Raw genomic sequence first — 27,841 nt, forward strand, 5'->3', positions numbered from 1 at the left:
TCTCTTCATATTTTCTGCACTCTCATCAGCCAAAAACGTCCTAAGGGTTTCTTCAAGCTGGTTTTTCATAATTTTTACACCAAATGAGTTAATCCTTTCCTTTTTCTTGTAATTTTTGTGTTTCTAAGACTTTTACAACTAGGTCCTATTACTAAATTCATTAGTTTTTGATTTTATGAATGAATTTGAAAGTTGCTATGAATATGTGCTGGAATTTTATGATGAAATAGGATGAAATTGAAGCTTTAATTTGTTTATGAGATGATTTTATTAGGTAATTTCAATAGAAATTGATTTATAGGACCTAATTGTGAAAAAGTTTGGAATTAAAGACTAGTATTAAAATTATGATTTCCAAAGCTTATAAAGTAGTTTAAAGTGATGGGATAAAGTGTTAATTGAGAAAAATCAGCTCAATTGAGAGGTTAATTGAGCAGGGATGAAATTATCATTTATTGAAAGTTTAGGGAAAAATGGTAATTAACATCATACACTAAAACAGTTTTGGACAGTAGCAGTAGTCCAACTTTGAAAATTCACCAAAAATTGTAGAGATCGAATTAGAGGATGAATAAAATATGAAATTAAAGCTTATTGAGTCTAGTTTCTTATAAAAGAAATGGTGTAAGCAATGAAATTGTAAATCATGAGATATAATATATTTTGTGAGACAAGGTCAGAATGAATTCGGGTTCCCCTGTTCTGACTTTGGAAAATCATTAAAAATTGTACAAAAATGATTATCAGTTATAATTTATATGCTTAGAATCCTTAATGAGTCTAGTTTCTGAAGAAATAAAGGGAAGCATCATCCTAATTCTGAACTGTGAGATAATTAATTTTTAGTGAAGAGGGGTCAGAACTGTCATACAGTGAAACAGGGGAAACTTTAAAGAATAAACTGTACTTATTTCCTAAACCAAAAATCCTGAAATTTTTATGGTAAGAAGATATGTGAGTCTAGTTTCAGGGAAAATTAATGGATCTTAATTTGGAGTTCCGTAGCTCAAGATATAAATAATTTAGTGACTGTGACTCAGTGAGGCAGCTTTGAATGCATTACAAATAATAATGGAATTGTAGAGAAAGTTACATATGAACATGAAATGTATTAGATTAATGATTAAATTTATTTATTTAGATCCGGAAAATTCAAATACGAAGCAAGATCAAGGAAAAGAAAAAGTTCAGGATTAGTAGATTTTTGTTTACGAACAATTGTCGAGGTAAGTTCGTGTAACTTGAATTATATCCTTAAATGCTTGAAATGTTTATTATTGTTGTGAATATGAGTTGGATGTTTATTGTATGAGAATTGATGAAGTGTTGATATTCTTGATGAAAAGAGGAAATAAATCCCGGTTGAATGAAAGGAAAATTCGATGGATCTCTGAAAAGGAATTGACGGTAAAAAGGATCTAACCCAGACAGGTGATCCTATTCTGATATAGCCCTCCCGAAGAATATGTGGAAAATGGATTTAGCCGGACGGGTAATCCGAATTAGGTCTCAATTTAGCTTTGGATGGTAATTCAGATCCAAGCTCATTAGAGTAATTGTCGCGAGGATTTAGCTTCGGACCGGTAATCCCGACAATACTCGTGAGTTTATATTACTGTGATTTAGCTGGATCGTAATCCCATTGTAAGGATGAGGTTCAGGGAGTGTGCTCTCTCGAAATGGAAATGTCGACATGAATATGAATTGACGGACCCGGATTTGTACACTTAGGTGTACCCCTGAATATCCATCGAAATTCCAAGTAGTTCAACGGGATAAATATGGAAAAATAACAAGGAAATGGAAATCATGGAATTGATGAGCTCATCAATCATTTATCTTTGTAATGAATTTGTATGAGGTTGAGTTTGTATGTGATAAGTATATGTTTATGTGAATTGGATGTGTGCTTGTGTTATTAAATGATGGATGTATAAGTATGGTAAGTATAATTCCTGTTGCATGAACTTACTAAGCACAAAGTGCTTACCCTGTTTCTTTTTCCCCTGTTTGTAGAGTTAAGAGCTCGGAGGTCGGATTTGGTCGGAGACACATCACACTATCAATCTCGAGATCTCGGTACATAAAGGAACTTTATTTTGGAAATCAATGGCATGTATAAGCTAGTAAATTAGATGTTAATGTGAAATGAATGTATGGTTAGCCATTGGTATGGCTAACAAATTTTGGTTTTGGTATGTGATGAAATTATCTTATGAATATGATAAATCTATCTTGAAAAAAAAAATTCGGTAAAATCTGGTAATGCCTCATACTCTATTTCGGCGACGAATACGGGTAGGGGGTATTACAGGAAGAGGTCTGAAAAGTGTTAATTTATTATAGATGAAATTAAAGTATTGATGGTGTCATTAAGACAAACTGAGAAACTACATTAGGTGGGGGAGTTTTATGTGACATAAATATAGAGTAGATTATGTGGTAGAATCGTTATTTAGGGCAATTTTCAGTCTTTGATGTTGAATTATGAGGTAATCTACATAGTTTGGTTCTTTTGCAAGGCTGTGGGTACAAAAGGGTGATGATTCAAAGTGATTGCTTAGATGTGGTCAAGCTTCTCCAACACACTCTATCGGCGGCATCGAGTTCTATTTTGATCAGGCATATCCAACAACTTTTGATGCATGTCGGGTATAAGATTTTACGACACATCTCAAGGGAAGATAGCCAAACTGCTGACCGTATAGTTAAAATGGCCTCAAAGGGAAAGAGGGCCTGCAGGTGTCTGATGATCCTCTTAGGAATACGTTAGCAATCCTTTACTTTGATAAAGCAAGTTATATTTTCACTCAATTTAATATAATATAGTTCAACTTCTTTTTTTTTTTAAATCAGACGGGTATATTAAAATGAAGAAAACAAAAACAAATGGGCTAACCAAATCAGCAAGCCCACAAAAAACAAAACAAAACCTAACAGTGGCAAAAAATGGCTTAAATGTGCACATAAGTAATAAAAACAAATTAAAAAACAAAACTGAAAATTAAAATAAACTCCCAGTATGATCATAACTGGAATCCAATCAGCATATTCGCAATTAATGCACTGATTCCAGTCCCCAAAAAAGTGGTTTCCAAAACCCTTCAACTATCCTAATTTCCTCTTTTTTTCCCACTCAAAAACCACCTATCGAACAACACTCAGTCAGGTTCCCTCCTCCTCCACGGATCCACCTTCGATGTCCCTTGCTTAGGGACCCTTCTGATCAGGTATGCTCGCGATTCTTCTCTCATCGCCTCTCTAGCTAACTTGTGAGCCACAAGATTTGCAAATTTGCGTGTATGTTGAAAGGTTATTTGATGAAAATATTACTTTTGCTACTGAATGTACCGTACTATACCCCCAACCACCGATTTATCAATCTTATCTGATTTACTTTTTTATTACTGATATTGAGTCTTATTCGATAATAACTGATGTGAACCCCATCTGTTTTCCCATAAACATTTCTTTGAGGCACACTAGGGCCTCTATTGCAAACAAAGAGGCCACCTCCCTGTGAACCACTGTTTTGAAGGCGAGGACCTCCCCCAAAACATTTCTAACCACTACCCTTGAGATTGATTTTGCCCGAGATTCATCAAAAGCAGTGTTGGAATTAAGTTTGACAACAGAACCAACTGGTGGGCACCAACTCATAGACTCGTGCCTCGTGGTAAGATCTCGAACCTCACACCCCTCTAGTTCCTTAATATATTTGTTTATCCATGTAGAAACTTATGGGCTCGTAAATTTCTTTCTCGTGTGTAATCCTTTGTTTTTGTCCGTCCTGATCGCCCACAAAGAGCAGCAAAATACTCGACATTAAATGCTGGAACTATTCTTGAACACCCATGTAAGCCACTTCCAATGTAACAAATGTAATTATGTTAATACCCATTCCAGATTCAAACTAATCCAAACTTCTCGTGTCATAGGGCATTCTCCAAAGATATGATCAATGTTTTCAACAGCTACTCCACATCTGGGACATACTACCACTGAGTGCAATCTCTTACACCAAAGATTAACAAAATGGGAAATAAAATTCTAAGAAATTTTCCAGATTAAGATTTTAATTTTCCCTGGAATATGAATATTCTATAGTTTTTTGTAAAATATTTTAGTCTCAGTCTGTAAATAATTAGGAAAAAAGTAATGTAATAGTTTATAAGTATTTCGCACAGAAAATTCTCCAGGGGCCTCCCCTTTCCATACCATAAAGTCCGCATGAGGTTTCATTGCTAAGGGAAGTCACATAATTCTATCTGCCTCTTCTCTAGAGAAGGTAGAAAAAATTAAGTCAATCATCCATTCTCTCTTTTGTTCATCAATTAGATCCGCCACTTTATTGAGTTCAGTGTGATTCCTGATTGATTCTACCTTATAACTTACAAATCCAGAAAGCCACGCATCAACAACAATTAAAATATTCTGACCCGTTCCCACCCTCTAACAAATCCCATCCTTCAACAATCCTTTAGCTGCCCATACACTTTTCTAGATATACGAAGGTAGTCGTCCTAACTCAGAATTAACAAATTCGTATTTGGAAAGTACTTAGCCTTTAGAACTTTCGTTAATATTGAATCTGGATAATTAAGAATATGCCAACCTTGTTTAGCTAATAACTCAATGTTAAATTTGGATGAACTATAGAATCCTATACCCCTATTCTCTTTAAGACCGCAAAGTCGTTCCCAACTGCACCAATGAATCCCTTTTCGTTCTTTTCCTTTTTGCCAGCAGAATCGAGCAATAATACTGTCCAATTCCACACACAAAGACTTTGGAAGTAAAAAATAGGCCATAGTGAAAGTAGGTATAGCCTATAAAACAACTTTAATAAACACTTTCTTACCTCTTTGAGAAAGGAATCTCACACTCCAATTCTTAATCCGTTGCCTCATGCAATCCTTTAAGAGCTGAAAAGAAGCTTTTTTATTTTTCCCCACTATATTCGGCAAACCAAGATATCTTTCTATATTGTTTGAATTTCTCACCCCAAGAATATTAGAAACAACTCGCCTAGACTCTTCCGAAGTGTTGCTACTATAAAAAATCGCTGATTTGTTGTAGTTGATGCATTCCCCCCGAGCATCTTTCGTATTCCCTTAGGATTGATTTCAAAACTTGTACACCCGTCTCGCTAGCTTCTCCAAACAATATAATGTCATTAACAAACAATAAATGAAACTGACAAACCCTCTCTACTTGCCTTTGCTCCCTTAATCGACCCCTCCCTCAAAGCCATCCTCATAAGTGCCGAAAGGCCCTCACTACAATTAAAAAACAAGATGGGACTAATCGGGTCCCCTTGTCTAACCCCTCTCACTGGTTTAAATGTCTGGCCACTTCTCCCATTAATAATTGTTGAATATGAGACCAATGCGACACTCTTCATAATATTTTCCACCCACAAAGTATGAAATCCTATTCGTAACATCACTACTCTTAGAAAATACCACTCCACCCTATCATACACTTTGCTCATGTTTAACTTAAGTGCCATAAACCTTTTCTTCCCAACTCTTTTTTTGTCTAAAGGTATGAAGAATCTCATAGGCAAGGAGCACATTATCTGAAATTAATCTATCTGGCACAAAGGCACTTTGGGCACCATCAATGCAATTCCCTATTATACTTTTGAATCGTTTCGCAATCATCTTGGCTATTATTTTATAAAAAAATTTGCATAAACTAATAGGCCCAAAATTTCCTAAATTCACAAGATTAGAGACTTTAGGTATAAGCCCAATAGTAGTAAAATTACAAAGGTCCACAGGCATACCTCTGTTTAAAATACCCAAGCAATATTCCATTACCTCATCGCCCACAATATGCCAAAAGTATTGGAAGAATATAGCCAGAAAACCATCCTCTCCTAACGCCTTCATAGAACCCATCTCCTTAAAAGTCACCACGACCTCCTCCTTCGTATAATTCATTATCAGCTTCGAATTTTCTTTCTAAAAAACACACCTCTCAATCTCAGCAAGGATATGCTCAGTATCCCCACAACCATTAGACGAAAAAAGTTGTTGAAAATAAATCCTTGCAATTTCCTCCATCTCCATCTCCCCCTCATCACAAGTCTCTCTTCTAGCATCGTGCTTTAAACTACGAATAGTATTCCTTCTCCTTCTTTACAAGGCATAATTATAAAAAAAATCGTATTTTCCCCCTAATTTCAACAAGTTTACCCAAGCCCTTTGCTCCTAAGACATCTCATCTTTCAATCTCCAAATTAAGGTGAACTTTAGTATCAATCAATTCAGCCATACTCTCATCAGTTCTGTCTTGATCTAAGAGAAACTCTATTTTTTCTGTCAGTTCCTTCTTACACCCTTCCCTCTTATGTTTATATCCGGTTGCCCATCTCTCAAGCCCACTCTGTAAAACTTTCATCTTCTCTAACATATCGCCTCTACCTACCTGCCACAATCGTCTAACCTCATCTGCACAATTCTCCTCTTTAACCCACCACTCCTCAAATCTAAATACCCTTTTGGACATGAGATTCAATCCTATATCTGTATCAAGCAAAAGGGGACAATGGTCAGAAAAAAGAATGCGGCAAATGATGGATTACTGCTGATGGAAACATATTCCTCCATTCCAAATTTGCCACTCCCCTATCAAGCCTTTCATGAATATTAGTCTCCAGCAAATTCCCTATTTCCCATGTAAACTAAGTACCTAAGAAACCAATATCCATCAATTAACACTCATCCAAAACATCTCTAAAAGCAGTCATCCTCCTCTCTTCCCTTAGTACGCCACCCACCTTCTAAAAAGAATAAAGAATCTCATTAAAATCTCCACAAACCATCCAAGGTAAGCCTTGAAATCGACTCAAGTTTCTCAACATTCCCTAAGTAGCCCCTCTATTTTGTGCATAAAGGGAGCCATAAAACTCGGTAAACCTCTATTCCTTTCCATCATTACTTTCCTTCAATGTGTCATCAATGTGATAGGCCAAGTAACTTTTTAAACAAATATTGATATTATCCTTTCATGCCAAACATAAACCTCCTCTCAATCCATCTATTGCTATATCAACCCCATTTTGAAAATCACACTTCCTTCTAACATTTTCCATTCATACCTTGCTTAGTTTAGTCTCCATGATGAAGACCACTTGGGGATTGTACAGTTTTAGCACATACCAAAACCTTCTAATAGCCCGTGGACTCCCCAATCTACGGACATTCCAACTAAAGATTTTCATTGTGACCGGTCGACTTGCCTATTAACAGCTGTCGATATAAAGTGACTTTTTTCCAACATCCTCTTGTTCCTCACGACCAAGGACCCCACCTCTTCCACTTTCAAATATTTATCACTCTCCCTTCTAGGCCTCTTTTTCCTATCACCACTTTCCATCACACACATCGTAGAATCTTGGTCCATGTCTACCCAACCTTGTAAATTTGATTGAATCTCCTCTACATCCAGATTTTGATTAAGTCTCCCTTCTAAATAGGGGTGAATATTCGATCGAGTTGAGTAAAAAAATTTTGAGTTAGTCGAGTATACGAACCCTATTTTAGCAACCAAACTCAATTTGAATTTTTTTAATCGGATTGAATTGAGTCAAAAAATTTCGAGTCAAGTTGAGTCGAGTTAACTCCTATTGTTTATACTCAATGTTGCTTTTACATGAACCGATTATTTTACTAGTAAATGAAGTATACAATTATTTAACTATATAAACAATATAATGGTTTTGCCTTTGAACTTAATGAGTAAACATTTATCAAAACAACGTAGTTTTGCCTTTTAACTTAATGGTTTTGACTTTTAACTTTAGAAAAGGTAAACATTTATCAAAATGGCATAGTTTTGCCTTTTCTTATTTGGATTTTCAGATAACTCAAATTGTGTAATTCATATTCGAGTTAAACCGAAAAACTTAATTTTATATTCGAGTTGATCCAAATAACTTGATTAATTCAAATAAATCGAACTATTTAATTTAAAATTTAAAAATTTTATCGAGTTTTTCGAATCGAATCGGATTTTGCTCACCTCTACTTCTAAATTCATCCCCAATATGGGGTCAATACGACCTCCCAGCCCTGCTCTATTTTCTTCCCCCCTTTTGCTATTACCCAAATCAGACCCTTTGTAATTATTCCCTTATGTTGTCTCTCCCCCTTCTCCTCTCAACCATACATTGTTCATCGCAAGTGCTGTTCTAGATTGAGCTCTTAGTGATAGGTCTCACCCCTTCTTAGCTAGTTCAAACCCTAGATCCATCTTCGCTTGACAAAAAGAACCGCTATGACCTAGTCGGCCACAAAAGAAATAGAATAAAGTTAATCGTTCATATTTAAAGCTGACATACGAGCAAACCCCGGATGAAACTACAACCTTCTTCATCCTTCTCAAAGGACTCCTCACATCCATCTATATCCTCATACGAAGATGATTTCGCACCCCTCTACCTAGATTTATGCCATCATAATATAAGAACTTCTCAATGAAGTCCCCCATTTGTTTGCCAGCACCTCAAAGAAATACCTCGGAGGCACATCATGAATTTGAATCCAGAAATTTGCAAAGATTAAAGGCACTTTCAGCGGATCCTCTCTCTCCCCCAAATGATGAACCAACATTAAATTACTGTTAAAAGTCTATGGAGATCCTTTCAACACCCTCTTTAGATCCATATTATGAAAAAATCTAAACAAAAATCTTTTTTCACCCAAATTTGAAATTTGAACCCCTTTAACTGGAAGCCAGAGATATGCCATTGAGCTTCTTATCGCTGGGAAGTGTATAACACTTGCTGTTAAAAAACACCCTATCAAACAAAATTCCTCTTCCTTAAAAACTGGACTTGACCCTCTCTGCACCTGAACAACTTCCTCTTTCTCATCGTCCAATGATAACGCATCAAAACCTCTTTCCATTCCCCTATTTCGCCCACACAAAACGTCTTTAAATTTAAAGAAATCAAATGATTAATCTTGACAACGCCACCTAAAAAAACTTAGAAAATTCACAAAAATACATTCAAACCCTAAAGAAAACAATAACCTGCTAGACACAACAGAGAGAGACGTGAAAGGAGAGCAGACTCCTAATAACTTAAAAGAAATACTTATATTTCAGCTTTTATTTCTTAAAAAAATTAAAATTGGATATAAACAACTCAAATATGCGAAAATTTTTAAGAGTTCAAAGCTTAATAAATAATTAAATTATTAACTGTTATTCAACGCTTAATGTTACAGTGGTTGACACCTATGACTATTTATGGCAAAAAAATTGTCAGACTGCTAAGCTTAACAAATAATTAAATTATTAATTGACTTAATTTATTAATTCCTTTTCTTATTTTCCTAAAAGGTGACATGAACTTATCCAATATATCAAATTAAATTAAGTCAAACTAATTAATTATAGTGATTTGACCTTTTTAATTTGGACGATAGGAAATATTTTTTAATTATCAATGATTTTGACAGCTTACCTTAATTCAGGTTGTATATATAAATAATAGATAAAAAGTTCTCAAAACTTTAAAAAAAATTAAGTTGCCAGTTTTTTATATTTCAATTCAAAATGTATTAAAAATATTCTTAATTTTTTTCAAAAAAGAATTAAGGCCCTGCATTTCTTTTACACTCAATAAAGTACTTGAACTTTTAAAATGTATAAAAAATGCCTTCAAACTTTTCAAAAAGAGCAATAAACCCTTGCTTCTTCTTTTTTGCACTCATTGGGTACTTGAATCGCCTATAATTTTTTTCAATTAAAGTCACCACGTGTCACAACCACAACATAACATGTGGCAAAAAATGATAAAAAATAAAAATAAATAAAATAGAAAAATATTAAATATTAATAAAATACAAAATATATAGAAATATAGAAAAATTTATAAAGTTGTAAAAATTACAAAAATGTAAAGAAATATAAAATTAAGTAAAAAAAATTATCAAAATTATGTACTAAAAGAAGCATTTTATAATTTTTCTATAAATTTTATTTATTTTTATTTTATCATTTTTGTTTTATAGACAGATAGGTTAATACTTTTTTTGGTTGCTCAAAGCACATAATTAATTTATGTTAATATTTTATAATTAAATTTAAAGAAAAATTATTTATAATCATCAAGACACGTACGGTCATCTTAAATGGTAACAGCTCTCAATCTGCATCTTAATTATCTACCATGTACTGTACAGAAATAAAGACATAACCTATAACACTTCAACAACCTCAATAATTGTCTTCTTTTTTCTCCATTAAAAAAAAAAACAACTCAATTATTCTCATGTTCAATCACAATTTCATCCTCTCTCTTTTATGTGGTCTGAATCTGATCATCACTCTATTTTATCTGATAACCCCTTTGTTGAAGTAGAACTTGATTGTTGCAGTTTCTTACAAGAAAAAATGGAGCTTTGGGACAAAAACATGAAGACAACAGAGGTTGTATTTGAAGCAGTTTTGCCTGTACTGAAACTCCTTTCAATGGCTTTAATAGGATTACTTCTTTCCCATCCAAAAATCCAAATGATTCCAAAGCCTACACTTAGGCTTTTGAGCAAACTTGTTTTCTTTTTGTTTTGGCCTTGTTTGATATTCACTCACCTTGGTCCAGTCATTAGTGTTAAAAAATTCATTCAATGGTGGTTTGTTCCAATTAATGTGGTCATTAGTACCGCCGTCGGTTCGGTTTTGGGTTTTTTCGTGGCGTTAATTTGCCGGCCGCCACCGGAATTCTTTCGGCTAACTGTGATAATGACAGCGTTCGGGAACACCGGAAACATTCCCCTTGCCGTAGTTTCGTCAGTGTGTCATAATGAAGATAATCCTTTTGGTGGTACATGTTATGATGGGATTGCATATGCTGGATTCTCACAATGGGTTTCGGTGGTTCTTGTTTACACTCTTATTTATCATATGATGGAGCCGCCATTGGAGTATTACGAGGTTGTCGAGGAAGGAACCGAAATCGAGGAACTAACCGATTTGCCTACGGAGAATGAAAATGATCTTAGTACTCCACTTCTTATCGAAGCAGAATGGACCGGAATCGAGGACCAACGGACCGAACATTGCCAAACACCATTAGTAGCAACTATTTTCAATAGCATCTCCGATGTGTCACAATCCAATATCCCGGATATCGAATCGATTCGAGAAATGCCGAGTAGCCCCAGGTCATATGGGTGTTTGGCTGAGCCTAAAGTAGTTAGAAAGATTAGAATCGTCGTGGAACGTACGCCTATCAATCAAATTCTTCAACCTCCATTGACTGCTACCGTGTTAGCCATTGTTATCGGGATCATCCCACAAATAAAAGCTACGGTTTTTGGTTCCGATGCTCCGTTGGATTTCATCACGGACAGCCTTGCTATGATCTCAGACGGAATGGTACCCGCTGTTATGCTTGTGCTAGGAGGAATGTTATGGGAAGGACCGAACGAGTCGAAGCTCGGGCTTCGAACAACAATTGGGATCGTTGTCGCTCGGCTTTTGATACTTCCATTGGCTGGGATCGGGATAATCTATTTGGCCGACAAATGGAATTGCTTGATCGCCGATGATGCGATGTACAGATTTGTTCTATTGATGCAATATGCAACACCGAGTGCCATATTGCTTGGTGCCATTGCGAGCCTGAGGGGGTATGCAGTGGGGGAAGCTTCGGCTCTTTTATTTTGGCAGCATGTGTTTGGTTTGGTCTCTATTTCAGTGTATATATTCATCTATTTCAAGCTGCTGGTTACTCTTTTCTAAGGTTAGTTCCTATATTTAAAAACATGTAAATCATGTTGTTTTTTTTTTTTTTTTTTTTTTGAGATTTGGTGAATGTCCAAAGCTTAGCTTCCCACCCCTGCTTTTCTCTACTTTTATCTACTTTGAAAACAGGTTTGGAGGTTGAAGTTTTTCTTTTCGGGTAATAATTAGATACGCTTATCTTTTTGTTCACGTTAATTCTAGAATTTGATAATTTCTTTTTAGTTTAGTTGTTAAACATGAATTATAATTCATGGGATTTTTTATGACAGTAACATATGTTCTTTTCGGTAATTTAATTAATGTTATATATAAAATTATATATATATATATATATTGGAGAATATATACAATATTATAATTAATGAACAATTCATTCATAAATTCAATACAGATAATATATTAAATATAAAAATTTATAATTTAGTAGCTAACTAATTATTAATCAATAACTATAGACACCTAATTAAAGACTCCTTAGGAAAATCCCATACCATTAAAAGTTCTTCCGTTTTTTATTAGCATTAATTTACCAATGAAGCTTTGGGAATTAAAAGAGGTATTGAGAGTAGATTTGATCATAGTTAAGTTATTGTGTGAAGACTGTTTGAAAAATGAGAGAATTTGGGAAAATGAGTTTGGACAAAAAATAAGGCTCGTTTTTTAAATGGGTCGAGTTTCGGGTAGGATTTTTTTTCCTAGGCTTGGCCCAAACCAACCTAAACTTAATTTTTTTGTTGTTATTTTGATGTCATCTCTCTATCGTATTGCTACTATTTTATTATTATTGTTTGGATATTATATAACTCTAATTTTATTGTTAATTTTCCTACTATTTTAGAGGCATTTACTTGTTAAGTTGCAACTACCTTAGTGTTATTTAAGTATAATTTTTTAAAAAAAATGTATTTTTAATTTATTGGGAAATATTTATTTTAATATTTTTAATGTATTTAATATATTATATTTTTAAAATTTGTTTTTATATAAAAATAATAATCTAAAAAAATTTAATATGGGCGAGCCAATTCAAGCTCGGGTTTAGCATTTTTAATCTGGGTCGGCCTTGGGCAAAATTTTAGGTCCATTTTTGAGTTAGGCTAAGTCCAAATCTAGAAAATGGCTTAAAATTTACACCGACTCAACACGAATCAGCCTATCCCGACCCATGATCAGGTCTAATTTTGGGCGTCATGAGGGTGCTAATCCTTCCTCATCCGTAACCGACTCCCGAACCCATTTCCTGGATTTTGTAGACCAAAAATCATTGTTTTAGTAAATCAAACATTTTATTAAAACAATCAAATTATAAGGGGATCCGATCACACCTCATAAAAAGGATTGGTGGCCACTCCCATTTTAGCTTTTTAAAAAAATAAAAAGTTGATTTTCAAAAAAAAGGTTTCAACAGCTTTACGACTCCACTGGGGACCAAAAATAAGAGAGTCAAGCCGTGAGTTGATTACTTTTGGTCTTTTTGTCAAAAATTGATAAATTGGGTTTAAACTGACGATCCTACCCTTACATTTCATCCTTCATGTTTTGTCTTTGATATCTCGTGTTACATAGCAATCTAATACATCTATTTTATTGGTTCAAGAGTTATTTTTGGTATGTTTCCGCATATTGCATTACATAATCTTTCGATCTTGCCTTTCTTAAGTGGGAGTGAGAAACTATTACTTCGTGAGGTCTTCACCTCCGTATAGGATAGTGAATCACTTTCGGGATACATCTGTACCTATGTCTTCATGAGATCTTCATCTCCGTATAGCCATAGGGAAATGTAATCCCCTGAACCGAACTCAGTCCGTTTGAGCCTATAATGGGTAAGAATCGAGGAATCTGTTGGTTCAGGTAACCTTACTTTAGAACCGAACCACATATAATGAGCCCTAAGAACCTACCTTAGGTAGAACTATACCAAATCCCTAGTAGTCACCCGAATAGATGTTCTATTTATTATTTCTTGCTTTGAATTCTAGCTTTGTATGAAATGTACTAACTTGTTTCGTTTTGGTTGTGATTGCATTGCATTTTCATCATAGAAAAGGGTGTTGATTCATGTTCAGTTGCTAACCAGAGAGATTGTCATGGAAAATAGATTTCTTGATAAAGTGAAAGATAATGCGACTGTCCGGATATGGTTCGAGAAGACACAAGAAGAGAAGGGTCACAGCCTAACGGAGGGGTACGTGTCAGAATTATGGGATTTCACTCGCATCAGTGTGACTCAGAACAATCTTCAACAGTTGAAAGAGGTATGGAACCAATGGGATGACGAAACCAATCAATTATTCTACTATAACTATAGTGATTTGCCTTATTTACTCGATGTCAAAGTGGATAAGCACTTGTTCCGAGTTTTGGCCTAATACTGGAATCCCACCTATAGCTGCTTTACTTTTGGAAAGGTAGATTTGGTGCCCACTGTAGAAGAGTACACAACTCTGCTCTGTTGCCCGAGGATCTAAGCCGACAAAGATTATTCTAGAGCCGATAAAGCTTATTCTAGAGCCTCCAACGTCCCGACTTTCCTAAAAAAGTTGATAAGTATAACTAGGATGAGCTAGCAATAGGTTATGGCCCGAATTAAACAAAAGGGAGATAGCAAATGCATCCCTTAAAAAAGTTAACGGGATATGATTTTGGCACATCTGGATACGAAGAAAAGAGTTGACGTTTTCGCCTTGAGTATTTACGGGTTGGTCATCTTCCCCAAAGCACTAAGGCACATCGATGAGGCAATTTCAGATATATTTGACAGAATTGACAAAAGGGTCAGGCCCGTCCTAGCAATTTTGGCCGAAACCTTCAGATCTTTGAGTGCATGCCGGAGAACAGGTGAAGGAAGGTTTATCGGGTGTGCACAACTCTTATTAGCATGGTTGCATAGCCACTTTTGGAAGGTAGAAAAAGGTCTCTTATCGAGTATTCTCCGAGAACTACTCCCCGTTGAAAGAGTTCGTGGCTACCCCAATACGAGACAACATTTCAGAAGAAAAATGGATAAGAATTCTCCAGGGTCTCCAAGACGAAGACGTTGAATGGAGGGCCCTTTGGATGATCCCTGATGAAATTTTGTACCGATGTGGAGACTTCGACTAGGTCCCTCTAATCGAGATATGGGGAGCTATTGGATATGCCCCTCTGCTGTATTGAGGCAGTATAGGTCGAGGCAATTTATATCGGTAACACAAGGGTTGACTCAGTGTGAGTTTGCGTACAAAGGTGATAATTACAAGAAGAAGGTTCGTGAAATATCAAACGCTTGGAATCAAACTCACAAAATGAAAAGGTTTGCCGCAAATTCCATGACGACCCCTGAATACGATTGGTGGTGGGGTAAACGAATCAATGGCAATATTATTGTGTCAAGTTAAGAAAACACTCGGCCAATAGAATAACACTTCCAAGTGGTCCCGTCTGACCTAGAGATCATAAAGCAAGACATTGAAATGAGGAGTTTGGAGTTGGGGAAAAAGATAGAACAGTTGGAAGAGGAAAAGATTCAGCTAGGATTAAACATCGATGTCCAAAAGTTAGAAGGCAAGAAAATGAGAAAAGGAAAGCACAAGTTTGAGGAATACTTGGACAGTCTAAAAAATAGATTATAAGAAGTTGCGTTTGTCGATGAAGACTATCGGGTTGGGTAAAACATCGGAACAATGGTGGCAAGAAATCAAAGAAGAAAATATTAGAGCTGACAGTGGGAAAAAAATTCCAAGATGCTCGAGTTCGAGAAAATGCTCTAGAAAGGGATTTATTAGAAAATAGAAATGAAAAGGTTGGATTAAGAGCCCGAGTAGCAGAATTAGAAAGGTCACTGCACCAATATCGAGTTGAAAGCAAGCCTAAATAAGATTGAAGAATTGAAAGGAAGGATAGAAGAGCTCGAGGATGCACTGTAAAATTGTGAACTTATAGTTGAGCTTCTTGAAACGAACAACGAACACTGGAAAGAGAAACTCCAATGCTTTCAAAGTTAGATTAAGGTTAGAGATCACATCATGGGCGAAGCTGTGACTCAAGTACGGAAAGTAGTCAACCATTTGCAAACCTTAGCAGTTCAAGTCGACATGCTAAGCTTAAAATACGAATCAGAATCAAATCGGGGCTGAGAATTAGTTTGGCTTCTTAGGAAAGTCAAGGCTCTGAGTATTAGGGTAAGGTCGTATATGTAAAATATCTATTTTTTGTAAAGAGATTTGTTTTCTAATAAAGTTGTTCTAATAGAATTAAATCAGAATCAATGCATCTTTTTGCATTAATTCCATTCATCAGCATTACATTTCATCATATGCATTAAATTTCATAAAAAAGACCCTAATTAATCGAAATTATGATAGTTGCCCTGGAAACCAACAAGAATCTACCAACTGAATATCGTTACGGTACCCGCGGCAAAACCAAAGCCATGGATCAAATATTAGAGAGATTAAAACAAATTCAGAAAGACATGAGGGATCAAATACAAGAGTCCCAACAGAGAATGATAAGCCAGTTGACTCAGCTGGTAGCCGGAAGGATTGAAAAAAGGAAAATGTAATAGCCCGATTTTCAGTGGTGTCAAAAATAGTGGTTCGAGACCACCAAATCCAGCGAGTAAGCTCGTAAATATTATAGTCAAATAGGGATTTTAAAAAGGTTTTTGAATTGATAATTTGTGTTTTATAATAACAATTTAGGTCTAGTGGTTTTAGAAAATTAGGTATTGAGACATCGTTTTGATAAACCGAGTCGTACATATTTTTATAAATATTTACGGAATGGCATTAAGATGGTATTAAAGTTTCGTTAAAAAATTTTAACGTTTCGATAGTTAATTAATTAAAAAGAAATAAATTGTAAAAGATGTAAAAATTAATCACTATTTGACTAAATGGGTAATTGACAAAGGAAAAGAGACTTTGTAATAGCTCGATTTTTAGTGATGTCAGAAACAGTGGTTCGAGGCCACCAAATCCGGTGAGTAAGCTCATAAATTTTATTATTTAATATTTACGAGTCAAATATGGTTTAAAAAAATTTGAATTAGTAATTTATGTCTTATAAAGAATTATTAGATTCGAGTGATAAAACCCTAGTTCAAGTGGTTTTAGAAAATGAGGTATCAGAATCTCGTTTCTATAAACTGAGCCATAAATATTTTTATAAATATTTAAAGAGTGTCATTAAGGTAGTATTAAAGTTTCATTAAAAAATTTTAACGTTTCGACAGTTAATTAATTAAAAAGGACTAAACTGAAAAATGTGCAAAACTTGCTAATTGTAATAATAAAGTGACTAAATGGCTTGATTAATAAATAAAGAAAGACCTAAATATAAATTATGCCTAAATGAAAAGATGAGGCGGCCTAACATGGGAAAAAAATAATAAAATAAAGCCATTAATGGCAAAATTGTAATTAAATTGAAATTAAAATAAACTAAAAGTGAAATTAGAAAGTTTCTAGGAAATTCTTTATTCTTCTCCCAATTTTCAGTTCAAAAATAGACATGGGAGAGCTCCTTGAGCTGGTTTTTCAATTTTTCTTCATGTGAGTTCAATTCTTACTCGTTTCTTGTAATTTATTAGGTCCAACTTAATCTTACTCTAGTTTTTGATTTTGTTAAAGATTTTGAATGTTGCCATTGATGAATCTATATTATTTTAGTGATTAAATGATGAATTTGAGATGTTGGTTGATATTTAAAAGTATTTTATTAAGTAATTTTGATGAATTTTTCGATTAGGGACTAATTTGTTGAAATAGTAAAAATACAAGGGTTCATTGTGAAATTATTGAAAAATTGGGCTGTTTTGAATGCCATGAATATTCTTATAGCATGGGTTTGCATTAAAAATGGTTAATTTGCATGATTTGAGCTTAGGGACTAAATTGAATAAAAGTAAAATTTTAGGGGTAATTTTGTAAAAATGTCAAAAATGACCAAATTGCATAAATGAATTATTTTATTATTTAAATTAATAAATTGAATGAAATATTAATTTAAATCAAGATTGGGTGAAAAATCGAGAGAAATGGAAAATTACCAAAGTCCCATTGTATCTTGGCATTTCTGCAATTTAGCTTGGTAAGTTCGTATGAACTATATTCTGTATAATTTTGATTAAAGTAAATGTTATTTGGTGATGGATATTATATATGTGTGTGTTCTATTGTTGGAATTGAATTATTATTGGAAATATATTATCGAATTTAATACTCAGTTTGGATTGAACGCGGGATTGAGTATAATCATTCTGTGGAAAAGGATGAATTGATGGATAAGACCATAACTGGGTTATGGCACTATGAACGTAAGACCATGGTTGAACCATGGCAGTGTTTATATGTAAGACCATAGCTGGGCTATGGCATTTTGATGATAAAACCATAACTGGGTTATAGCACTATGAACGTAAGACCATGGTTGGACCATGACAGTGTTTATATGTAAGACTATAGCTGGGCTATGACATTCTGATGATAAGACCATAACTAGGTTATGGCACTACGAATGTAAAGGAAAAATTGACGGCAAATTACCGAAGTAAACTGAGGTTCAGCATTTGTTGCGAACTTTCATATTTACCTTTTGTTTAGCTTTCATGAGCTTCTGTTCGGCCTTCGGGCTCCTGAAAATGATGTACTCACATCCGTAAGTCGTTCCTCAAATGGTAAAATAACATGAGTTGTTTTTGGATGATATATGTATCTGAAGAAACAGTAAGAGAATGATATGTGTCATGATATGTATATATATCAATATCTTGATATTTTGATACATGGAAATTATGTAACTTGTGATGAGTAATAAACTCAAGTGTGATATGTTGATAAAATAAGTTTATCAATGTTGAATTTATATGAAATATGTTCAAGTGTGCTAACAAGTGTTGTTGTTGACGCTTAGACAAGTGCCAAGTTACTGGTTAAATGGTAATATGTTTATTATATGATGCGTTGAAAGGGTAAGTGCTCAAATGAAAATATACTTGTGCTCATGAAAGAGTGGTAAGTTTTTAGTTATGCAATTTCTTATAAAATGAGTTATTGTGTGATTAATTTGAAAAAGACCTATGTTTAAATGCACTAGCTTGTATCTATGGTTGAATGATATGCTTATGACCGGTGTGTTATGCATATGGAATGAGTGTGGAAAGTAAAGAAACGCAAATGAAAATAAAGAAATTTTGGAAGAGTTAAAGTTGTTTAAAATCTTACTATGCTAGGAATATTATGTATAAGTGATATCTGCATATTTATTCACTTAGTGAGTTGTTAAATATAACTTTATGAGTATTATGGTAGCAACATTAGATTATTCTTGATAAGTATAAATTTCATATTTGAAAAGGAAATATTATGATTAAAGTTTATACGAGCTTACTAAGTATTCATTGCTTATGTATTTGTTTTCTTCTACTTTTCAGATTATCGGAAGCTCGATTGGGTTGGAAGCTTGTTAGAGATATATCATACTATCCATTGGTTCTATCGGTGTTTTCAAATGTTTTGATTTTGGTTATAATGACATGTATAGGTATTTTGTTTAATGATGACTTATGTAGTGTGTTGAGTTTAGCCACTTATTTTGGCTTATTTTGAATGTCTAATTATGGCTTGTTGATATATGTAATGTTGATTGTAGATAGACACAAAATTGGGTGAGAAACATGGCTTGTAAAATAGTCTATTTTCGTTCACACGGGCATGTGTCCCCTACTTCTAGGAAAATTTTTGAAATTTTGGAAAAAATTCCCTGAATACCTGGTTTAGTCCAAATTCACTTCTAAGGTGAATATTGGGCCTCGAAGGTCCATCTAAGGGACAATATGAGTGTTATATAATTGATTCTTAATATGTATAACAAAAGTTGGGAAATGTCCGTATTTAATTCGTAAAGTTCGGTAATACTCCGTAACTCTGTTCTGGTAACGAATGAGGTTTATGGGTGTTACAGACTTAAATGGTAATTAAACCATGGTGAAAGTTTCCAAGCGGTGGTGTTATGATTGATTCCACTAGCTTTTGGATTAATTGTTCTTTTAGTCCTAATAAGTTTGGGATTAAATTGTAAATAAATTTATTTAGTTAGAATTTAATTAAATTGAAGGATCAATTGTGAAATTAAACATTCCTTTGATGGTAATTGTGCCATACATTTATATGACGGAAAAAAATGGGCGTATTATAATTTGATGGATTAAATTAAAATAAAATAAAAACATAAGGAAAAAGGTGTGGTTATCATCTTCTTCCCCAAAATTACACTCGAAAGCTCCCATGAAAATAAAGCTAGGCTTTAAAATCGAATCGGTAAGTGATTTTCGTTCCATTTTTAATAAATTTTATGTTTTTGATATCGTTGCAACTAGATCCAGCTAGCATGTACCTTCGATTTTGAAACTGTTAAAGATTTTGAAAGTTTCCATTGAAGAAACTTTTGATTTTTTATATTAAATGATGAATTTAAGATATTAATTTTATTTAAAATTATTTATTAAGTGATTGTTGATGATTTTTATTAGGGTCTAAATTATTGAAATAATATAAATACAAGGCTTTGTTGTGAAATTATTGCAAAAATGGGCTGTATTGAATGTTATGAATATTTGGCTAGCTTGGATTTATATTAAAATGATTAATTTGCATGTTTTGAGCTCGGGACTAAATTGAATAAAAGTAAAACTTTAGGGCAATTTTGTAAAAATATTAAAAAGACCAAATTGTAGGAAATAAATTTTTTATTGTCTAAATTAATAAATTGAATGAAATTGTTAATTTAGATCAAGATCGGGTAGAAAATCAAGGAAAAGAGAAAATTACCATTACCCTTGAATCTTGGTATTTCTGCAATTTAGCCACGTAAGTTCATATAACTAAATTGTAAAATTATATGTTTGAATTGAATGTTATGTATGTGTATTGTATAATTGACATGTATGAAAATCGGTCACATATCTGATAATGCGCGACAAGTATTAAGTCCCGTTTAAATAGATGAAATTCAATTGGCTACAGGGTTTTCGTATTGGTTGCGGTCCTGCATATGTTGCAGACACACCATAGCTCGAAAGAGCATCCCGTTATTAGCGCTCTCGAGCTTCCGCTATATTGTTCTTGCGAGCTTCCCTTTAATAGCTCTTCGGAGCATCCTGAATGGTTGTGATTCTGCATGTGTTGTAGACACGCGACAACTCTTGTGAGCGTCCCGATATATGGCTCTTTGTGAGCTTCCCGATTAAAGGCTCTTTGTGAGCTTCCTAATTAATGGCTCTCTAGAGCTTCCCGATATGGCTCGCTTGAACTCCCTGATATATGGCTATCCGGAGCTTCCCGTTAATGGCTCTTTGGAGCTACCTGCTAATGGCTCGCATGAGCTTCCCGTTATATAGCCAGAATAAGCTTCCTGTTAATGGCTTACATAATCTTCCTGTTATATGGCTCGAGAGAGGACTTCCAGATTATGTTCTTAAATGAGCACCCCCGAATATAAATTGACGGATTTTAAATTCGTACACTTCATGTGTACTACCCTTGTATCCATCGATATTTTAAATGATTCAACGGGTAAAGTTCTGATATGAGATAACATGAGTTCGAAATGAACTATTAACAGTATATACCTAAAATACATGGAAATGATATTTATTTGATTATTGAAACATGACATGGAAAATACATGTATATGGAACTTGTCGATAATTATGTATATTCATGATTATGAATCATTCTTGGAATAAATATACGAAATTCATGAAAATGATGGTACATGAAATATTAATATAATGAAATGAATGATATATGTTTATGAAGAAACGGCAAGAGAATGATATGTATCATGATATGTAAATATGTGACTATCTTTGATATGTTGATTCAATGAAATTATGTATGTTGAGACGAGTAATAAACTCAAGTGTGACATGTCGAGAAAATAAGTTTATCAATGTTGAATTTATATGTAATATGTGCTAGTACGCTAACCAGTGTTGTTGCTTAATGCTTAGGCAAGTTCCAAGCTATTGGTTGAATGGTAATTTATTTATTTATATGATGCATTGAATTTGTAAGTATTTAAGTGAAACTATGCTAGTGCTCATGAAAGAGTGGTAAGGTTTAAATTATGCAATTTCTTATGAAATGACTTCTCATGTGATCAATTCGAAAAAGGCTTTGGTTAAATACACTAACTTGTGACCATGGTTAAATGATATGTTTATGACTTGTGTGTCATGCATATGGAATAAGTGTGGAAAGTAAAGAAATGCAAATGAAAATAAATAATTTTAGAAGAGTTAAAGTTATATAAAATTCTACTAAGCTTGGGATAATATGTATAAGTGATACCGTGGATTTATTCATCTTGTCAATTGATGAATGTAACTTCATGAGTATATGTGGTATCAATATTGGATTATTCTGGATATGTATAGATTTCATATTTGAAATGAATTAATATGATTAAAGGCTACACGGGCTTACTAAGCATTCATTGCTCACGTATTTGTTTTTATTTACCTTACAAATTATCGGAAGCCTGAACGGGTTGGAAGCTTGTCAGAGTTATATCACACTATCCATTGGTTCTATTGGTAATTTTGGATGATTTGATTCTGGTTATAATGTCATGTATAAGTTAATTTGGCCAATGTTGGCTTATTAATGTTTTGTTATATCTAGCCATAGGGTTGGCTTGTGATGAACATGTTTTGATGTGCATATATGATGCTATATCATGTTAGATATGAGTGTTTGGTATAGTTGAATGATGATAATCTTATAGAGATGTTAATACTTACTACAAGTATGCATATATGTGAATTTGGTCATTTTGATAAGTTTGAATACTAGAGTATATGTTATGATAATATATGTATAAAACTTAGATTTAGCTTGATTTGAATGCTATGATATAGGTTGTTGATGTGTAAAAGTGTTGAGTTAGTTTGATGACAAATGGGGTGAGAGATGTGGCTTGGGATGGCCTAATTTCGTCCACACGGGTAGAGGCACGGGCATGTGTCTCAGCCGTGTGTAACACATGGTCAGGTGACGCGGCCGTGTGTCCACTATATCTATTAAATTGAGCAAAACAGAATGTTCACATGGCCTGACCACACGGGCATGTGTCCCCTGCACCTTTGAAAAATTTGAAAGTTTTCAAATTTTTTTTTGAGTTTCTGATTTAGTCCTGTTTTGTTTCTGATGTGTATTTTGGGACTCAAGGGCTCATATAAGGGACAATGTGTATGATTTTGATTGGTTTTTTTATTTTAATGCTATATGATATGAAATGTTTACATTTTTTGTCTGTTTGATTTATAAACTCCGGTAATGTTTCGTAACCCTGTTCTGACGACGGATTCAGGTTAGAGGTGTTATAGAAAGTACTGTGGTTAACTTGGGGATGATAATGGAGACCCTACATATTCCCCAGGCTTTACCTCGGTAAATGTCCAAGTCAACCAAATACATATCCACGAAGGGTACCCTTCATCATAAGGCCTCAACAATATCAAGCCGGTACCTCAGCACCGGTGAACTACCCAACAGGTTCAGGTTCCAATGCCAAGGATAATTCGACAAACCCAGTTGTTCCTGATTTAGATGACATGGAAAAATGGATGGAGCAAGAGTAGATTTTCCAAAATAGTTAGAAGATCGATGCAAGTGGTTAGAGGAGAAATTCAGAGCTATGGAAAATGTTGATTACCTTTGCGGGGTCGATGCTAAGGAATTTAGTTTAGTTCCAGATTTAGTACTCCCACCAAATTTAAAACTCCAAAATTTAAAAAATACAATAAAACTAGTTGTCCTGAAGCCCACATCACAATGTTCTACCGAAAAATGACAAGATATGTTAATAACGACCAATTATTAATCCACTGCTTCCTAGATATCTTGATCGGGTCGACTGCCAAGTGGTACAAACAGTTAAGCTGTGACAAAATCAACTCATGGAAAGACTTGGCACAGGCTTTCATGAAACAATACAGCCATGTGAATGACATGACACCCGACAGAATTACACTACAAAACATAGAAAAGAAGCAAAGTGAAAGTTTTAGACAGTACGCTCAGAGATAGAGAGATGTGGCAATGCAAGTCCAACCACCTCTTCTGAAGAAGGAGACAACAATGATTTTCATAAATACTCTGAAATCCCCGTTCATTAACCATATGTTGGGAAGTACTATCAAGAGCTTCTCAAATATAGTGGGGAAAAAACACAAAAAGATCAGCCCCGAGAAAGAAAGAAAATGAAATAAACACTGCGAATGTGTATATTAAAATTTATTCAAAACCGGTCACTGTATGCAAGCCAAGGACTGTGACAGCCAGCCAAGGACTGTGACAACCAGCCACCAAGGCCTTTCGAGGTAAAAATCTAACTCAAGGCAAAACACGAAAAAACTATAATTTATACCCATCCCGATGACATATAGGGAGTTATATCGAAACTTGTTTGATGCGCATATGGTATTCTCGTTTTACTTAAAACCCATGCAACCTTCGTTCCCAAAATGGTATGAGGCAAATGCTCAATGCGAGTACCACGCAGGAATAACGGAACACTCAATTAAAAACTGCATTACATTTAAAATTTTGATTGAAAGGTTCATCAAGATAGGGATTGTAAGGTTCAATGATCCATTGGGACCTGATGTGGCAGAAAATTCGTTACCTAGTCATTCAAACCAAAGGGTAAATGCGATAGTTGAGAACGGAGGAAAGAGGACCAAAACTGATGTTGCAGAAGTGAAATCCCCACTAAAATGGGTTTGGCAAAAAATGATAAACATGAGATTAATCTTTCAAGATTTGGAGGAAGTACCTAAAGGGGTGAGGAACTACTATAAGTTCCACGCTGATGGATAACAAGGAGTTGGAATTATTTGAAAATGTCAAGGGCTTGGAAGGAGGAGATGTTTGCGCCTCAGAGGAAGGATCGACAAAGAAGGTCTACAAGGTCAACCACCAAGTGGTGATTATTTCATGACTAAGAAGTAATGAGACGGGAACACAAGTTGTGCCAAGAGTCATAATTCATAAACCCATGGCTTTTCCTTATGAGGATAGCAAAAGGTTCCATGGAATTATAACTGCAACGTGATGATCCAGGAGAGGAGAACTCAGTTAGCACTTTAGAAGAGGGCCAGGATATTGGTTTCTTCATGCGTAGTGGGAGGCTCTATGACCCTGCAAGTGCAAGAACTGAGCCCATTAAAGGAAAAACTCTGGCAGTTGAACAAAAGAAAGAAAATACGGTTAGGCTTGAATCACCTATTAATGAGCCAGCAACTGAGAACGAGGCTAAGGAATTCCTGAAATTCTTGAAGCACTGCGAGTATAGTGTTGTAGAATAGCCGCACAAACAACCAGCTCGCATATCAGTACTAGCCTTACTCTTGAGTTCAGAGACACATCATAGCTTGTTGATGAAAGTGTTGAATGAAACTTATGTCGCTAATGATATCTCTATGAACAAGCTAGACCGCTTGGTTAAAAATCTAAGTGCCAACAATTTCATCTTTTTCAATGACGATGAAATACCTCCAGGGGGCATGGGATCCACGAAGGCCCTTCATATCACTACCCACTGCAAAGGATATATATTGTCAGGGGTGTTAATCAATAATAAGTTTACGCTGAACATCTTGCCTCTATCCATACTAAATAGATTGCCAATGGATAGTTTTCACATGAAGACGTGCTAAAATATAATGAGAGCATTCGATGATATAGAAAGGAGGCTGATGGGAAGGATTGAAATACCTCTTTTAATTGGCCCGAACAAATATGAGGTAGACTTTTTGGTGATGGATATCAAGCCCTCTTATAATTGCTTGTTGGGTAGGCCTTAGATTCATTTGACTGGGGTAGTGATGTCGTCACTATACAAAAAACTGAAGTTGGTAATGGAGGGTCGACTGGTAACAATAAATGCTAAAGAGGATATCATTGCATTCGTAACTAGTGACGCACCATACATAAGAGCGGATGATGAGGCAATAGAATGTTCCTTTCGATCACTGAAATTTGTTAATGCAACTTTCATTGTTGAAGGAAACAAGATCCCAGTACCAAGAATATCCAAAACCATGAAGATGGGCTTGCAGTTGACGATTGAAAAAGGAGCCTTACAGGGAAGAGGACTCAGAAAATACCTTCAAGGGAGAGTCGAAGCACCAATACTGATGGAAAAACGAGATCGTTTTGGCTTAGGATACAAGTCAGATGTGAGGCAAAAGAAGAGGGAGCTGAAGAACAAACAAGAAAGAAGAAGAGCGCGACTAAGTGGGGAAGAGGTCAAGTAGGAATCGATGAAATGTAAAGAAAAGAAACTGCGAAAAATGTCAAGAAGAACGTGACTAAGTGGGGAAGAGGTCAAGTAGGAATCATTTATCCTGAATGTCAAGAAAAGAAACTGCGAAAGAAATATTGAGAAATCTGAGCATGAATGTCATATCCAAAGAAGGAATTAGGGAGAACCTATCAAACATTTGTCTTTATATCCCTAGAAGTGTTCTGAACAATTAGACTGTGGAAGAGATCCCAATAATTTTTAGAACTAATTCAGAGTAATGTTCAAAACATACTTATTGCTCTAAACCTGGGAGCAATAAGAATCCTTTTGTGAAAAAGACATATGTCTAACATCTTTATTTCAATAAAATGCATCTTTATATCTCATTTTGGCAAATATTCTTTTATTTTTTCCATTTCATTCATACTCATACCACATAGATAATTATTCTTAGATTCATTTTTTTCTTGGGTCTTCTTTTATTCCTACAACAAGTCTCCAGATATCAATGATATGAGCAACGCTGTTGCTGGCTCAGAGTCTCTTTTTGAGCAGGATATGTGTCCAAAGGAACCTCAGGACCTTGAAGATGATCGAGATCGTAACCTATCTCCTAATTTGTTAATGATGGTAGAACAAGATAAGAAACAAATCCTACCGTACAAAGAGTCAGTAGAAATTGTGAGTTTGGGAGACAAACAAGAAAAAAAAGAGGTGAAGATCGGAGCTTGCATCACTACAAAGACAAAGCGACACCTCATTGAGTTACTCCAAGAATTCAAAAATGTCTTTGCATAGTCGTATCAATACATGTTTGGTCTAAGTATTGATATCGTGGTACACCGGCTTCTCATAAGGGAAGAATGCAAGCCAGTTCAACAGAAACTCCGAAGGATGAGGCCTGACGTCTTGCTAAAAATAAAAGAAGAGGTCAAGAAGCAATTCGATGTTGGTTTCCTACAAGTGGTTAAATACTCGGATTGGGTAGCCAATATAGTCTCTGTCCTTAAGAAAGATGGGAAAGTACGAATGTGTGTAGACAACAAAAATTTAAACAAAGCCAGTCCGAATGATAATTTCCCGTTGCCTCACATTGACACCTTAGTGGAAAACACGGAGGGTTATTCATTGTTCTCCTTCATGGATGGTTTCTCTGGATACAACCAGATAAAGATGCATCCTGAAGACATGGAAAAGACCACATTCGTAACCATATGAGGAACATTTTACTATAAAGTGATGCCATTCGGACTAAAAAATGCGGGAGCAACGTCTCAAAGAGCCATGGTAACTTTGTTTCATTATATGATGTATAAAGAAATCGAGGTTTATGTTGATGATATGATTGCAAAGTCCTGAATAGAAAAAAAGTATATACAAGTCCTGAGAAAATCGTTCTTGAGGTTAGGAAAATTCCAACTAAAGCTCAATCCAACAAAATGTACCTTCGGGGCTAGGTCAGGAAAATTGCTAGGATTCGTAGTTAGCGAAAAAGGAATCGAGGTCGACCCAAATAAAGTCAAAGCTATACAGGAGTTTCCTCCTTCAAGCACTCAAAAAGAAGTTCGAGGTTTTCTAGGAAAACTAAATTACATCGCCCGGTTCATTTCACAACTCACTAAGAAATGATACCCCATATTCCGTCTCTTTAAGAAACATAATCCAGGCATATGGGATGAAGAATGCCAGAAGACTTTCGACAAGGTCAAACATTACTTATCCAATGCCCTAGTGCTGATGCTACCAAGCCTAGATAAGCCGTTGATACTGTACTTGG

The 27,841-nt window shown here is 34.9% G+C and overlaps 1 protein-coding gene across 4 annotated transcripts; it reads left to right on the plus strand.

Moving 5' to 3' along the window:
- Window positions 1-10,270: 10,270 nt before the first annotated feature.
- On the plus strand, window positions 10,271-19,458 carry LOC105788967 (protein PIN-LIKES 2). 4 transcript variants are annotated; one of them, XR_008197916.1, is made up of 3 exons: window positions 10,271-11,764; window positions 13,812-14,024; window positions 19,184-19,458. XR_008197916.1 is itself a non-coding variant. In XM_052633647.1 (2 exons), the coding sequence occupies exon 1, from the start codon at window positions 10,324-10,326 to the stop codon at window positions 11,761-11,763; it is 1,440 nt and encodes a 479-aa protein (XP_052489607.1). In that variant the 5' UTR covers window positions 10,271-10,323; the 3' UTR covers window position 11,764; window positions 13,812-15,986. The 4 variants fall into 4 exon arrangements, 3 of the variants coding, with proteins under 3 accessions (XP_052489607.1, XP_052489609.1, XP_052489608.1); XM_052633647.1 differs by lacking the exon at window positions 19,184-19,458 and having other exon boundaries at window positions 13,812-15,986; XM_052633649.1 differs by lacking the exon at window positions 19,184-19,458 and having other exon boundaries at window positions 13,868-15,986.
- Window positions 19,459-27,841: the final 8,383 nt, after the last annotated feature.

Source organism: Gossypium raimondii, chromosome 7 (assembly GCF_025698545.1).
Source record: "Gossypium raimondii isolate GPD5lz chromosome 7, ASM2569854v1, whole genome shotgun sequence".
Lineage (NCBI taxonomy): Eukaryota > Viridiplantae > Streptophyta > Magnoliopsida > Malvales > Malvaceae > Gossypium > Gossypium raimondii.